Source organism: Asterias amurensis, chromosome 18, assembly GCF_032118995.1.
Source record: "Asterias amurensis chromosome 18, ASM3211899v1".
NCBI classification, from domain to species: domain Eukaryota; kingdom Metazoa; phylum Echinodermata; class Asteroidea; order Forcipulatida; family Asteriidae; genus Asterias; species Asterias amurensis.
The window spans coordinates 11,785,559-11,801,616 of record NC_092665.1 but is presented as its reverse complement, the minus strand read 5'-3'; the positions used below and the strand labels follow the sequence as shown (position 1 = coordinate 11,801,616).

General features: G+C 38.7%; 1 protein-coding gene across 3 annotated transcripts in view; it reads left to right on the top strand.

Moving 5' to 3' along the window:
- Window positions 1-15,956, top strand: part of LOC139950802 (NAD kinase-like) — a 40,355-nt gene extending 24,399 nt beyond the window's left edge. For all 3 annotated transcript variants that reach the window (XM_071949618.1, XM_071949621.1, XM_071949620.1), the window contains exons 2-11: window positions 5,626-5,712; window positions 6,273-6,402; window positions 8,475-8,583; window positions 8,968-9,053; window positions 9,622-9,724; window positions 10,148-10,302; window positions 11,695-11,794; window positions 12,092-12,249; window positions 13,107-13,189; window positions 13,503-15,956. In XM_071949618.1, the coding sequence (XP_071805719.1) occupies window positions 5,626-5,712; window positions 6,273-6,402; window positions 8,475-8,583; window positions 8,968-9,053; window positions 9,622-9,724; window positions 10,148-10,302; window positions 11,695-11,794; window positions 12,092-12,249; window positions 13,107-13,189; window positions 13,503-13,674 (1,183 nt within the window). In that variant the 3' untranslated portion in view covers window positions 13,675-15,956. The remainder of the gene's footprint in view (window positions 1-5,625; window positions 5,713-6,272; window positions 6,403-8,474; window positions 8,584-8,967; window positions 9,054-9,621; window positions 9,725-10,147; window positions 10,303-11,694; window positions 11,795-12,091; window positions 12,250-13,106; window positions 13,190-13,502) is intronic.
- The last annotated feature ends 102 nt before the right edge of the window (window positions 15,957-16,058 follow it).

The following is a 16,058-nucleotide window of genomic DNA, read 5'->3' as shown; positions in this document are numbered from 1 at the left end:
AAATTGTTTAAAAAATTGAACTGATATTGACTTGTTGCAGGAAACACAGGCAGGTAACTGTTGAGCTGGACAACAGTGTTTCCTCATTGTGTCCTTGTTGTTTTCATAGATAGAAGGACAGAAAACTGATAAACACCCAGGTACAACATTTGGTGTTCAGTGCAGTTTTCTCTTTTTAGTTGCTCAGCTGCTTTCTTGGCCATTTAGTAGAAAACATCCCTTGAAATATTTCTGTCTGAAATTTCATATTTGATGAGAAATAAATAATCTAATTTCGCGTTTTGAGTTTATCACGTTGTATTAATTTTTGTTTTGGCATCAATGCAATGCAAAATTTGTAATCAGTTTTTCACAATTCTCTCGTGACCCAGATGGCCGATCGATCTCAAACTTCTACAGGTTTGTCAGTTTATGTATATGGTGGATTACAAAAAGTGCTTACACTGCCAGCAACTTTTTTGCTAGCAAAACCAATACCAATTCTTCAATGTTCCTTTAATTTACTCGCGTAAGCTGGCAATACATGTAGGAATCAGAATTTTCCGTGGCCTTTGTGTAATTTCAGGCCTGGTGAAATGAACTCAGCTGATTAAAAGGATTTTAAGTTTGAAACTTTTATTGATTGGCAACCAATGAAGATTGGCAATGGATGTCTCAGGCACCTCCAAGTTTTGCACAGTAACCACGGTGTCTACTTTATAACACCTGCCTCGATGGTACATGATCCACAATGGCTACAGTATGTATCTTGAGCTAAAACACTCAAGTTACTGTCTGGAAATGTTGGGTGCGGTTGATCTTTGGTTGGCTTGGAGTACTCACTCTTTTCATTGCTCATTAACTGATTTCATACCTGCTTAGCAATAATGAGCAGGATACCAGTAACAAACTGTACATGCGACTGTATACATTCCCCCGGTAACCTTATACTGGTTAGCATAAATTTGTTTTTGCTAAGCTTATTTTTGTGCTTGAGCAGCTCTATGAAATTGGTCCCTGAACTGTTCCACACCCACTACCATCACACATGAAGTTAAAGAGGGACTCACAAGCAAACAGCCATTTTGCAAAGCAAAGTAGTTGAACTAAAGAGTTATATATAAGAACTAGAGGGCGCACTGGTGATGCTTCTTGCACAAACGCGACGGGACCGCATTGAGACACGCGCGCGCTATTCTGTACACGCGTTGAATATGAAACACACATGGAGTTTGTGTTTATTGAACGCTACGCGATGCTGTTTTGTCAACTTACAAAATGGCCGCACAAACACACGCTGTGCGATGCCTGTTTTGTTAACTTAGAAAATGGCCACCTGCGCGCATGCCGGGTCGTGTATATAGGCCAGTGCGCCCTCTAGTTCTTATACATCTCTATGAGTTGAACACACATAGTGCAAATTGCTAAAATTATGTAGTATTATTTTGATGTTTAAAAAAAAAAGTAACAACAGATACATTTTGTCGAACGCTCTTTGCTTTACCAGAGAAAGGAAATTGTTCACTGATGGTTGCAGAGTATAGTGTTTAAAAATGTGGTAGTTTTCATTGTGGTTTATAGGCTCTATTACTTGCTATTTGAAATAAAAAGTGGCATTCCCTAAAAGGTAGTGGACACTATTGGTAATTACTCAAAATAATTTTTAGCATAAAACCTTACTTGGTAATGAGTAATGGGGAGAGGTTGATAGTATAAAACATTGTGAGAAACGGCTCCCTCTGAAGTGACGTAGTTTTCGAGAAAGAGGTATTTTTCCACGTATTTGATTTTGAGACCTCGGATTTAGAATTTGAGGTCTCGAAATCAATCATCTGAAAGCACACAACTTCGTATGACAAGGGTGTTTTTTCTTTCATTATTATCTCGCAACTTTGACAACCAATTGAGTTCAAATTTTCACAGGTTTGTTATTTCATGCATATGTTGAGATACAGCAAGTGAGGAGACTGGTCTTTGACAATTACCAACGGTGTCCAGTGTCTTTAATGTGATCCCTCTCCTGCCGCTTCTAGGACTGTATTATAAATTTAGGTGTGATCCTTGGCTATATGGCATTGACAGGTTGAATTGCATCTGACTGGCACCCCTGAACAACCCTGACAAAGCATTGAGACTGTCAACATTAGGGCTAGATGATTCTGCTGGTAGAGCACTGGGACGTTAATTTGGAGGTCGGAGGTTCAAGTCCTGCTCTGGTCTTTTTTTATTTTATTGTTGTTCAAGTCTTTAATCAACAGAGGAACATCAAAGTGTTTGAGGAAAAAATACCCACACATCTAATAATAAATAATAATAACAAGACTTGTAATGCGCACGTATCCACCCTGCTGGGTGTTCAAGGCGCAGTAAAAACCAACAACAAACAAACAAAACAAAACAAAACAAAACAAAGAAAAAACAAACACAACAAAATTAGTCCTTGAAAACATGTGACATAAGATAAGTTTTGTGAAAAGATTTGAATGTTTTGGTACAAAGACAAGATCTAAGAAAGTGACAGAGAGACACTTAAAGAGAGACAGGCCTGATATACTTCACAGAGGCAACCAAGGCGATTGCCTCCATGCTCCCTGATCATTGCCTTGGTGCCCTTGAAATGCTATCGGTAGAAATTTACAATTTCCTCACAGGAGGCTCTTAATAAGGAGAAATTGCCTTGGTGCCCTTGCCCTTGCCCTTTCAAAACAGAAGCAAACCCTCTCACTTTTGTGCGCAAGCCAACTAAAATCTGACCAAAATAAGTGCTCACTCGTGCGAGACAGCTGAGGATTGATTTGGTAAAAATTAAAAAAGCTAGGACCCTGGTCCACAAATACCTTGTGCCAGATTTTTGTCAACTTATAAAAAATCCAATTGGGATACATTTTTCTAAATGTATCTTTATTTTTGTTTTTTAAAACAACCTGTAAATTTTATGCTGGTTTTAAATAGCTTGGCCTTCTTTCGATAGATGTGTGGGCAGAGCAATTTTGCCAGGTGCAAAATTTGCAATAGTGGAGATTGTTCACAGGCTTTAACACCCGGGACCAGTCTTTCTTTTAATGGATTGACATGATTGAGGTACTGTAAGTAGGGATTAGACCAATGAGGAAATGCGGATGTAATAGTACAGTGTGAGAGAGAGAGAGAGAGAGAGAGAGAGTTGCTTGATAGTGCAGTCTAGTTGGCGAAGCAGCCAGCCTAACAATCACATGAGTAGTGTCTCAGATCTGAACAACATCTGTTACCTTTCCACATTGGAGGTTGGATGAGTTGGGTTGTGTTTGTGCAAGATGTTCTTGAGTTCTTATTGAGTATTGGGTGAGTCTGACATGGATAGATGTGTACATTCTTTGTTTGGACGAGGTTGTTTAATTAGTGCTAGATGTTCTTGAGTTCTTACCGAGTATTGGGTGAGTCTGACATGGGAAGATGTGTACATTCTGTTGTTTGGACGAGTTTGTTTAATTTGTGCGAGATGTTCTTGAGTTCTTACTGAGTATTAGGTGAGTTTGACATGGATAGATGTGTACATTCTTTGTTTGGACGAGTTTGTTTAATTTGTGCGAGAGTTTCTTGAGTTCTTACTGAGTATTGGGTGAGTCTGACATGGGAAGATGTGTACATTCTGTAGTTTGGACGAGTTTGTTTAATTTGTGCGAGATGTTCTTGAGTTCTTACCGAGTATTGGGTGAGTCTGACATGGGAAGATGTGTACATTCTGTTGTTTGGACGAGTTTGTTTAATTTGTGCGAGATGTTCTTGAGTTCTTACTGAGTATTGGGTGAGTCTGACATGGATAGATGTGTACATTCTTTGTTTGGACGAGTTTGTTTAACTTGTGCGAGATGTTCTTGAGTTCTTACTGAGTATTGGGTGAGTCTGACATGGATAGATGTGTACATTCTGTAGTTTGGACGAGTTTGTTTAATTTGTGCGAGATGTTCTTGAGTTCTTACTGAGTATTGGGTGAGTCTGACATGGGAAGATGTGTACATTCTGTAGTTTGGACGAGTTTGTTTAATTTGTGCGAGATGTTCTTGAGTTCTTACTGAGTATCTGGTGAGTCTGATAATGCACACACTGAAGGTATAGTTTGGGTGAGTTTGTTTGTGTTTGTGCGAGATGTTATTGAGGTCTTACTGAGTATAGGGTGAGTCTGATTATGCACACATTTAAGGCGTAGTTTGGGTGAGTTTGTTTGTGTTTGTGCGAGATGTTTTAGGGTTCTAGTGAGTCTACAATCCCAGCCAAAATTCTTGGGCCACCCATTCCCAACATTACAATAATCATTCCCTGTCCATACCTTCCCCCTGACAAGAAACTTTCTCTCCCCCGTCCGTCCTGCTCAATGTTGATTGGAATGCAGAAGACCGCCCAATAGGCTGCACAATGAGAGCCAACATTGAAAGGGGGCAGGGGGGCCCAACGAGATATGGCCTGGATTGTAGTTGTGCAGACTAATTTGTATATTGAGCCTCACCAATAACCGTTTCCATTTTAAACTTTTGCCTTTGAATGAGTCTATACTTGGTGCATCTTGTATATTTGCTGGTAGCCTAGATTCCATTTTGAATTGTGCAATGGGTATACAACGACAATAAATACCTGTAGTTTAGATGAGTTGGTTTGTGCGAGATGTTTTTGAGTTCTACCTGAGTATGACATTGATATATATCAAATATTACATCACAGACAAAGAGTACTGTACATAAAGGCCCTACTCAGTACTTTCCTGAGTGTTGTGCAAAACAAACCACAGGTGCTGATCTGACACCTGAACAAAAAATCTTCCCCTGTCACAATAAATCTTTGTAACAATTATGTCTTCACCAGACTGTATGAAACTCGGTAAATTGTATGGATGTACCCGTTGGGCATAGAGGGTGTTTGCCCTTGCACTTGTAAACTAAGCAAGTACCCGTATACAGGTCAGACGTATACAAGTCAGACGAATACAAGTCAGACAGATACAATCACACGACAACGTTGGGACCAGTATTATTGTTTAGATGTTGATCAACTTCTCAGGTGTACAGAGGTCAACAAAGGTTGCTAAGTCATGTTGTGTTGAATAAAATTTCCAAATATCTCCTGGATTGTTGTACAAAGTCTTCAAGATTGCAGAATGCAAATATTGCCAACTCTGCACTCAAGGGGTAGTTTTTGTAACACAAAACACAACGTCCACAGATGTACATTAAACTTACACCGTTTGAAGATATTAATGATAGAAAGCTTCGTTTAAAATATTACTTGCTGAGGTGCTGTTGTTTTTTAGAAATGAGTAAAACAATGTCACGGAAATAAGTTTTGCATGCTGAAATATTTTTCTTTGCTTGTTTTACTCATTAGTAAAAACAAACTACAGCACCTCAGCAAGTAATATTTCGAAGGGAAGCGTTCTACCATCATTATCTTTAAACTGTGTGAGTTTATTGTAAATTTGTGGACATTATGTTTTGTGTTACAAAAAGTACCCAGATCCTTTAAAGCTCTGACAATTTCACATGTTTTATTATATGCTTTTCTTCTTGAAGCAAGCGATAACAGCATCCAAACCATGCTTCCTTTTTAAGACACGAGTGTGATTTAGAGTTTGTAATGATGTGTTTTTTTCTTTTTTCTCTGTTCTTGTTTTTACAGACGAACACGTTCCATCAATGCACCTTCGCCCTCTCCGTCGTTCGGGCCTAAGGCACACCTGAAGAAAGTGCCTCCTTCTCAGATCATGTAAGTCATAAAATGTATTTATTTTAATTTTATTTCTCTTCCCAAGTTACAAAAAAAGAGATATAAAAAAATATGGAGAAGGCGAGGCTGAGGAAGAAAATTTTCAAATAACCTAACTAAAGGTTTAGTCTGCCAAAAAAATATTTCTAAAAGATACAGACATGCAACATGTACCCGCACACAGGGAAAAAGGGATAGCAATTGAATTTTCTCTAAAAATCTAGCTGAAAAGGACCTTAGTACTGACAATGTTGCAGTTTGTTTTACCACTTTGCATGAGAACGGAACAAGAAAATAATGTAGTTTTGTGTGCTAGGAAGTTTTTCTTCCCACCAAATAAAGCTACGAACATGTACATGCTTGAACTGTGATAACCATGAAGCAATTGCCCTTGAAAGATGAACGTTTAAAGAAAATTAAGATTTTCTCAGACTTTTGTACAAGTGGGTATGGGTGTGCCCATTTTTGAGGTACAAATGGAACCGAAAGAAAATTGATGCTAATTGTTGAAGTAATTACACCAATTACAATAAAGCTTGAATCTAATTGGCTGATTGCAGGCATGTGACTGACCCATCGAGCCAGCAGCTAGCATGGAATTCGAGCCCCCTCTCCGTTCTGATCATCAAGAAGATCATGGACGACAGCGTCTTGGGTCCCTTCAAGGAACTCTCAAGGTGGCTCTCAGAGGTAAGACCATAACTCTGGTACCCCAGGGGTCGATTTCACAAAAGACTTAGGTCTAATCTGTTACCCCTGTTCACACTAGAGAAAAACCCTTTTCACACTACTGTATTCCCAAGGGTTGCTTGCAGGGAATAACAGATGGCTTTTTCAAACTACGGCCCTTTTTGAATCTTCGGCTTTGGATTTGGCTTCAGGCTCTGTTTTCTTGTCTGAAGCCCTGAGCGCATAAGGAAAAGCACACGAAATTGTCAAAACAACCGCGGGGCCAAGCTAGCCTGAGCGGAATCTGGAACCGAGGCTGTGGTTTTGTAAAGGGCCTATGATAGCTTATACCCAGGGCCCAATTTCATAGCGCTGCTTAGCGGCCGATTTTGTGCTTACTGTGCAATTTCTATTTCATAGCGCTGCTAACCGTAAGCACACGAAAAGGCATGCTAACCTTCCGGTGCTTACCACACGAAAATAAATGACGTCACAATGCAAATCCACGGTAAACACGCAATATGGTCGCCCAATTTTTCTGCTAACCTGTGAAATACGCTAAGGCTTAAGCAAATTTTTCTGCTACAGTAAGCACGCAAATTTGCTTAACAGTTAAACAGCGCTATGAGATTGGGCCCTGGTCTGCCCCGTCAAATGGACATAACCCAGGGAACAGCCACCCCTGCTCTAAGTAGGGGTAAGCGGTAAATCTCTATGCTATTCTTTAAAGCCATTGGACCCTTTCGGTACAGAAAAAAAAAAAGTTCACAGATTTACAAATAACTTACAGGGTTTACAGAAGGTAGTGGTGAAAGACTTCTCTTGATATTATTCCATGAAATGCTTTACTTTTTGAGAAAACAGTAAAACAATATCAATTCTCGATAGCGAAACACATGTCATGACACGGCGAAACGGGCGGATACAAAAGGGTGGGGTTTCCCGTTATTTTCTCCCGACTCCAATCACCAATTGAGCCTAAATTTTCACAGGTTTGTTATTTTATATATAAGTTGTGATACACGCAGTGTGGGTCTTGGACAATACTGTTTACCGAAAGGGTCCAATGGCTTTAAACGTTCAACTGGAACCTTTTTTAACAAGGAGAAAGTGTGAATGAAAGTGCACAATTTTTTACCCTTTTGGTAATTTTTGTATAAAAGTACAAGTTCTCATGGGAGCAATAAATGCCTCTCGTTAAACGGCTACGGTAATTTTTATGGCGAATATTTTTGTTCACGGATGAAATGGACACAATAGCTTTTCAATGCTTTTATCTGGCTCAATGCTCATACTGATTAAATGCGAAGGCGTTAATTTTCGACAATATCATCATAAATGATGAACAGCTCCTGTTTACTAATGAGCGTTTTTTTTTCATAAGAGCTTAATTATTTCATCATTATTAGCTTCGACAAGTCAACTGTGAAGGGAGATTTAATAACGATCTATAACAACTAGATATATTAACAAATGCGTAGACCTACTAATGACTAGCGAGTTTTCTTTTGATGTTCATTTTTTTTATACAAACACAAGCTAGCGAGGTTTCCTCGTACCGCATAGAGGCGGCTGGGCGGTACAGTGGCTAAATGGTTAACCCAACTGTCCGCTGTTACAGTACATGTTTGTTCAATTCACACGGCAAATTTTCGCAATAAAAAAATCAATACTATTGTATTTTAAACCTAGGCAATGATAATAAAAGTAGTCCCTGTGGTGGTTGTAGCATCACTCAGAAAGCACTGGGGAAACATCTAGATGAAATAGGCACGAGTGGGAGGGTAGGTCTGTTACAGAAGGCAGCGCTTTGGGGAACAGCGAGGATCCTGAGAAAGACCCTTGAGATCTAAGGCTAGGGGACGTAGCCTGACTCAAGGAAAAACAGAAGAAGATATTTCCTTTGTATGCTGTGATAAAATGGGAAAAAAATATATATTTATATAAGCTTATTATTAGGTCATCTCCCCTACTCGATTTATAGAAATAATAATATAAATAATAAAATGCTTTGTGAATCAAACATAATTGTCAGAAACCACATAATGTTCAATTATAGCATCAATTATTTTTCATGTTATTTTTGATATTAGGAGAAGAATTTGGTGATTTTTATCGAGTCTAAGGTGTTTGACGATGAGGATTTGTTGAATGATAAAGAATTTGCTCCAGTCAGAGCTAAGATGAAGAGCTTCAAGGAAGGTAAGAACGAAGGGTGATGACAGGGTGGAGTTGAGGGGAAATAACAGGGGGTTGGGTTGGCTGAAGCCCTTCTAACTGGAACCCGGTTTGGTTTGGTCCAATAATATTGAGTTTTTATGTGAGAGCGATTCTGTTTCTTCAAAAACTTTCGTTTTTACAAAGTTTATGGCTAAACAAATTATATCAGATTAATGAAAAAGTAAAATTCAGCCAGTAAAATGAGTTTAACAAAACCTTGTAAGATTTGACTGCCTTTCTGGTTACTTGTACTGGTGTGAATTTTATAACCTGTTGGCTGTCAGACTGGAACTAATTAATTAAAATAATTACCAATTAGTAATTTGTCTTCAATAATGTTTTCCTTTTTGTTGTTTGTTTTTTTAGGTTGCGATTTGAGTAACAAAGTAGATTTCATTCTCTGCCTCGGAGGGGACGGGACGCTCCTCTACGCTTCATCTCTCTTCCAGGAGGTAAAATCCACGTAACAATATTTGTAATTATATCAGCCAACAGGGGGCGCTGTTTACAGAGATGACTAAACATGGCTCCTCCATAAAGTAGTTTTAATCATGTGTGTCCCTACAAAGGCGTCAACTCCATAGGTCTACATGTATAAGAAGAGCACAATCTTTTAACACTGTTCTAGCAGCTCTTTCTGAGCAAGACTAGTCAGTTTAATCATAAAGACTCTGAAATTTTGAGTCTGAGACCAAGACATAGAGATGTGATTGTGAGATCAAGATGAAAAGGGCACTAGACCAAATACTTGTTGTCATGATGACCTGGGGTTCTTCTCGAACCCCAGCTTGGGCTCCGCATTAGGTTCCATGCTCCGTCTGCTCATGATTTTCAAACAATACGCACTGCTCCCAAAAGGGCAGTCGAGCTGCTAAAACCAATTTCTCCCAGATGTGACAATTCAGGACGTTTGTAGACTCTTTGGAGAAAATCCTGAAATTAGGAAAATAAATGCTGAGAAATCGCACGCCTGTGTGTAGTTGAATAACTCTGTGATATTTCCGTCTTCTATCTATACAGGCCAGTGTACCTCCAGTCATGGCGTTCCATCTAGGCTCGCTGGGGTTCTTGACCCCATTTGAGTTCGATGACTTCAAGGAGTCGGTCAACTCACTTTTAAAAGGTAACATTTCCGGGTTTAAATCATCCTCTTCTTAGTTTACTCTCCACAGTCACAGTCAACAAGGAAATGATATTACTTACAGGATGTGTATAGATATTTGTTGAATCATGATTACATGTAAGTACAGGTATGTAAAGTAGACTGAGATAAAAAATGTCCAACTTTTATCCAAATTCAAACCTGAAGCCTTTTTTGAAGCCTTTTATTAAAGGCATCTGAAAGCACACAAATGTGTGCACCAAGGGTGTTTTTTCTTTCTTTCGATATTTTCTTGCAACTTCAATGACCAATTGAGTCAAAATTTTCACAGGTTTGATATTATAAACATGTTGGGATGCATCAAGTGAAAATACTGGTCTTTGACAATTAAATTACCAAAGGTGTCCAGTACCTTTAAGAAACATTACATGGTCTTGTTTACAGGAGACACGGCAGTTACCCTGAGGAGTCGCTTGAAGTGTCTGATCTTCGACAGCTCTGAAATTCCCAACGGCTTTGACAACGATCGCAATAATGACCACCAAATCATACCAAAGCCCAAGGCATCAGACCCACCAAACCTCAAGTTCAAATTCCAGGTGAGTTGTGACGGCCAGACAACTGGAGACAAGAGTTATTGTTATTATTATTAATAGGCCCACTTCTCTCTTATCTCTACAGTCTCCTGACGATGACCATAGAGCAAGCTAGTCCAAACGTTGAGACCAATTAAGAACTCGCTATAAGCTTAAGTAGTAGTCCCAGCCAATTTTCTACCTTCCGCCCAGGTAAAAGTTTAAAAGCAGGACAGTTCTTTTCACAACTGATAGTCTTCTAAGAAAATCTGAACAAATCTACTCCGCGTCAGTAGAATATATAGCAAGACAGTTTTCTAAAGAATAAAACTCTACTTTTTTTATAGCAAGTAGATACACACATGGTGTTACTGCAAACCAAATATATATTGATACTTCACCATGCAATGCCTCAATTCATAAATTATTTTTTTTTTTTATCATATATTTCTGGCAATGAAACCAAGGATGCCTCATAAATGAATTTAAAGGCACTGGACACTATTGGTAATAACTCAAAATAATTACTAGCATAAAAACTTACTTGGTAACAAGCAATGGAGAGATGTTGATAGAATAAACCATTATGAGAAACGGCTCCCTCTGAAGTAACGTAGTTTTCGATAAAGAAGTAATTTTCCACTGAAATAGTTGAATTTGATTTTGAGACCTCAGAATAATATTTTGAGGTCCCGAAATCATGCATCTGAAAGCACACAAGTTTGTGTGACAAGGGTGTTTTTCCTCCATTATTATCTCGCAACTTCGTCGACCAATTGAGTTCAAATTTTCACAGGTTTGTTATTTTATGCATATGTAGAGATACACCAAGTAAGAAGACTGGTCTTTGACAATTACCAATAGTGTCCAGTGTCTTTAACCACTCTAGCTTGCAATCCTGAGGGAACCTGCAAACAAAGGTGCTTGCTATGTTAAGCGGGAACACAGAATGCTTCTTGTGGAAGAGTAGGGGTTTATTCAGGCAGGATCCAACCAGGTGCTCAAAGCAGGTGTTTGATGAGCCTCAAAGTGTGACGTCAGATGCTGGGGCTAGGTAGGTGCCTGATTGAGCGATGCAAATATTGGCAGCTTTGCCACGTCTCCATAGTCTTTTTGCCGTCGAGCAGCCATTGTTTGTTTGAATGATCTTCCCATCAAGGGAACTTGGCAAACTCCAAGCTGGCAACAACCAATCTCTCTCACAAACATTGGTTTAACGTCTATGATTATGAGTTACACAAATGAAGAAATTGTGATTCAGTAACTAGACGACAATATTTATTCTAGTCATTATGAAATCAGCGGTTACCTGGGGGAGTCGAACCCACAACCTTGTTATTGCAAGTCCTGCAGTTTAACCACTTGACCACGGTGACCTTATGTGAAGTGTTGTAATGATTGTGTTGATCTCGACAGGTGCTAAATGATGTTGTAATAGACAGAGGGTCGTCACCATACCTCTCCAATCTTGATCTCTTCCTAGATGGTCGGCATGTCACAACGGTCGCGGGGGATGGTACGTATGATCACTCACTCACTCACTCATTCACCCACTCACAAACTCACTCACTCACTCTACCGCATAGACAGCTGGGGTCCGTCGCGCTGATCTCATATGTTATTGCGATTAGTAGCTATGTTCCAGATAGTTACTGTTTAATGCCTTCTTTACCGGGGTGTTGTCATTAAGGCAGGCAACAGCACAAAATAATTATAATTAGAATAATAACATGACTTCTTATAAATCTCTCAAATCTGTCACTCAGTGTTTGTTGCTAATGGCGCTCCAACATTTGTTTTCCCCCCCTTCCAGGTCTGATTATATCCACGCCTACTGGGAGTACAGCGTATGCTGCTGCAGCTGGTGCAGCCATGATGCATCCCAATGTACCAGCCATTCTCATTACTCCAATCTGTCCACACACATTGTCTTTCAGGCCCATAGTGGTCCCCGCCGGAGTGGAACTCAGGGTAAGACCAGGATCCTCGGGCAACTTTGCCTTTTTTTAAACTGTGGTGAAACTATTTGTTAGTAATAAACCACAAGGAAGACTGATTAGGGACATCTTAAATAGTTTTGGGTTGAACAAAAGCCCTTTTCACACGGCCCCCCCCCAAAAAAGGAAAAAAATTACGAGCGTGGATTGTTTATTTGTTATAACCATGCGTGACTGATTTTGTGAGCTTTCACACTGCAAAGCTGAAAAAACTAACAACCCTTGTGCGACACGAAAGTGATGATGAATTGGTAATCCTGATCACCTTTAGTTGGACAAGATAGCACCCACAATAGCATGCGCTGTATGGGCATTTTCACCTAGGACGTCGTTCAATAAACAAGGGTTCCTTTCATACAGTGAGGTAGCCCACGTCCTTGGTCAAAACTTCTGTAAGTGTAAGATTATACTTAAACATCGTCCAGACCGGCACTGTAAATTGTTTTACAGGAAAGTGCACCTTACGAATGCTGTATTATAGTTAAAATTAAAAGTTCACAGATTTACAAATAACTATACAGGTTTTACAGAAGGTGATGGTGAAAGACTTCTCTTGAAATACTACTCCATGAAATGCTTTACTTTTTGAGAAAACATGAAAACAATATCAATTACGGATTTATTTTAAACACATGTCATGACATGGCGAAACATGCGGAAACAAGGATGGGTTCTCCCGTTATTTTCTCCCGACTCCAATGACCGACTGTCCCTAAATTTTCACAGGTTTGTTATTTTATATAGAAGTTGTGATACACGAAGTGTGGGCCTTGGACAAAACTGTTTACTTAAAGTGTCCAATGGCTTTAATGACGCGATGTCTTTTTACAGGTAATGGTTTCACCTGATGCTCGTCACACTGCTTGGGTTTCTTTGGATGGAAGGAATCGGCAAGAAATCCACAAGGGATGGTGGTAAGATAACCGGTTTCTTTCTTAATAATAATAATAATAATATAGGAAACTTATAATGCGCCATGTCTGTCACTGGTGACACTCCTGGCGCAGGAACTGGTTTCAATCTTTATAACCGTTTGAATATTCTTCCAAACATGCCCATGCTGACAATGGTCAGGAAAAAATGGTACAACCAATGGTCAGAAACACCAGAGTTTGAGCCCCGTTTTCTTATCTTGGCCACAGTTATATAACAGATACGCAAAACTAAGATCACTGCAAGTTCTTTCCGTTGAGTAAAGACGTTTATTTTTTCCCCCTCTATCACCAGTCTGCGAATCACAACGTCAGTCTTCCCTGTGGCGTCCATCTGCAGTAGTGACCAGATCAGTGATTGGTTTGACGGACTACAGGAATGTTTACACTGGAATGCCAGGCATCAGCAGAAGGCGTTGAAGGAACCAAAGAAGAACAAGAACAGTAAACAGAGCGAAAACATTTAAATCAGGCAGGAATTAATTTTTCAGGTGTATTTGGTTTTATCGTTGAGAACGGTCTGTATTTTGGTGGTATGTTGAAATCCATCATGGCTTTAACAACTGTGAGGCGCTAGTGTAACCAATTCACAAAAGGCGATATCTGAACATCTTTCGCCGCCATTTTGTTCATATCTGACACATGTTTTTTTTTTTTTTACTGATCTCCGTGCACCTTCAGAACACCTTCAGCTTTTCTTGAAAGAGGCAACAGACTTGCCATCAGAGATGAAAAGACAGACTTGCCATCAGAGATGAAAAGACGTTTTTTTTTATGACCAGGGCCAAATTTCAGAGATATCTACATAAGTACAACAAATTTAAGTTTTAGTTTGATTTTGTTTGTTTATAGTTCAAACAAACAACTTTAAGAATGTGCCTCTTAAATTCATTAGTAGGTAGAGATGTTTCTTAATGATACGCACATCAATTAGTGAATCCAATTTTTGTTTTGAAATTAAGTTTTTTAAATTTTATTTTAGAGGTGGGAAGAACATTTTTATTAACTTTGTTTCAGTTTTTGATACAAAAATAAGTCAACATTATACTTCAAACATTCAAACATGTGGAAAGCCACTATGATGAAGACCACAATAATGAACTTTCGGATGCGCATGAAACATGTCAATTCGCTCCCGCATTGTGTTTGCTCTCTTACTTGGAATCACACTAAAAAAGTGCACTTGTTTTTAACGATGCGAGTAATTTCAAATAGAAAGTTGGATTGCTAACCATAGTTAACCTATACTATCTGAATTGTTGAACGCTCTTATATAGATTCCATTTAAAGATACTGGATGGACACTATTGGTAATTATCAAAGACTAGGGCTCACATTTGGTGTATCTCAACATATGCATAAAATAACAAACCTGTAAAAATTGGAGATCAATCGGCCGTCGAAGGTGCGAGATAACAAAGAAAGAAAAAACACCCTTGTTACACGAAGTTGTGTGCGTTTAGATGGTTGATATCGAGACCGCAAATTCTAAATCTGAGGTCTTGAAATCAAACTCGTGGAAAGTTACTTCTTTCTCGAAAACTACATCACTTCAGAGGGAGCCAATTCTCACAATGTTTTATACTATCAACAGCTATCCATTGCTCATTACCAAGAAGGGTTTTATAATAATAATTATTTGGGTAATTACCAATAGTGTCCACTGCCTTAAATGATTGGTCCTGATGTTATGTGTTGACTTCCGAAATCAGGCAAATCAGAAAAAAGACTCCTGCCCACAAGTTTACTATTATCTAGAAGTCAGAAACTGTCATACTAAAATACAATGTCCAATAGTGTCGCTCGTTGTTAACCATTTTGAATATGGATCGTTTGACGCTTTTGTAAATTTTATAATTAAAAAAAATAATAATAATATTCCTAAAGTTTTGAACTAAATACTCTATTTTTTTCTTCTTGTTAACTGTCTTTTTATGTTTATAAGTGTAACTGTAAGATTTATGGACACAAAAAACTGCTCTTTGAATATGTTTTTGTAAATAATATTATATATATTCTCTTTTGGGGGGTACATATCACTCTTGCACTTAAGAGTTATCTAAACAAAACAGATCCAAAAGAATTTGATTTTTAAGAATCACTTTTGAAACTTGAACAGTGCACTCCATTCAGTATAGGGGCCAGTCTTTTGTTGTGGGTTCATTGGTTTGAATTAAACAAAAAGGCTTGTGTGGAACACTGACTTCTTGACTGCAGTCTTTGTCCTTTGTGTAAGTTCATAGCGGCTTCTTAGGAAGGGTGAGCAAATTTTCAGGCTAACTTTAGCGGACAAATTTGCTTAAGCAAAAACGTATTTCACAGATAAGCTTGTTATGTCATTTATTTTCATACAGTCAGCACAGGAAGGTCAGCGTGACTTTTTTTTCTGAGTTTCAGTGCCTACATGTATGTAGTGCAACTTTCAAATTTCATATTTGATTTGTATTTGATTTTATTTTGATGCAGTGTTTTCATGCTCACCGTTATTTTCTAAGTGCAATTTGACTCCCAAAACTTGGGAGCATGGCAAACAGTATCTGCCGCATGTGACGTTTAATGCAATGAGTTGAAAAAAGCAAATTGCATTTAGCATGATCGAAATTGTTCTGGATCCGTTTTTAATATTTCAATGGTGTCAAGCGCACAATACTCCCTTTTGATGTTTTCTGTTGTTTGTATTTGCTCTTGTCCTAACTTCTTAAAGTGTTTCTTAAGATGATGTATCTACAAGTAGAAGCCAAACATCCTCAAGCAAGGTTCATACTTAATGCGAAGCGAATTTGACGTGAATTTGACATCACAACTCTTTTACGTTGCGAACATTCGCAAAAGGTAAGCACAGTTCAACCCC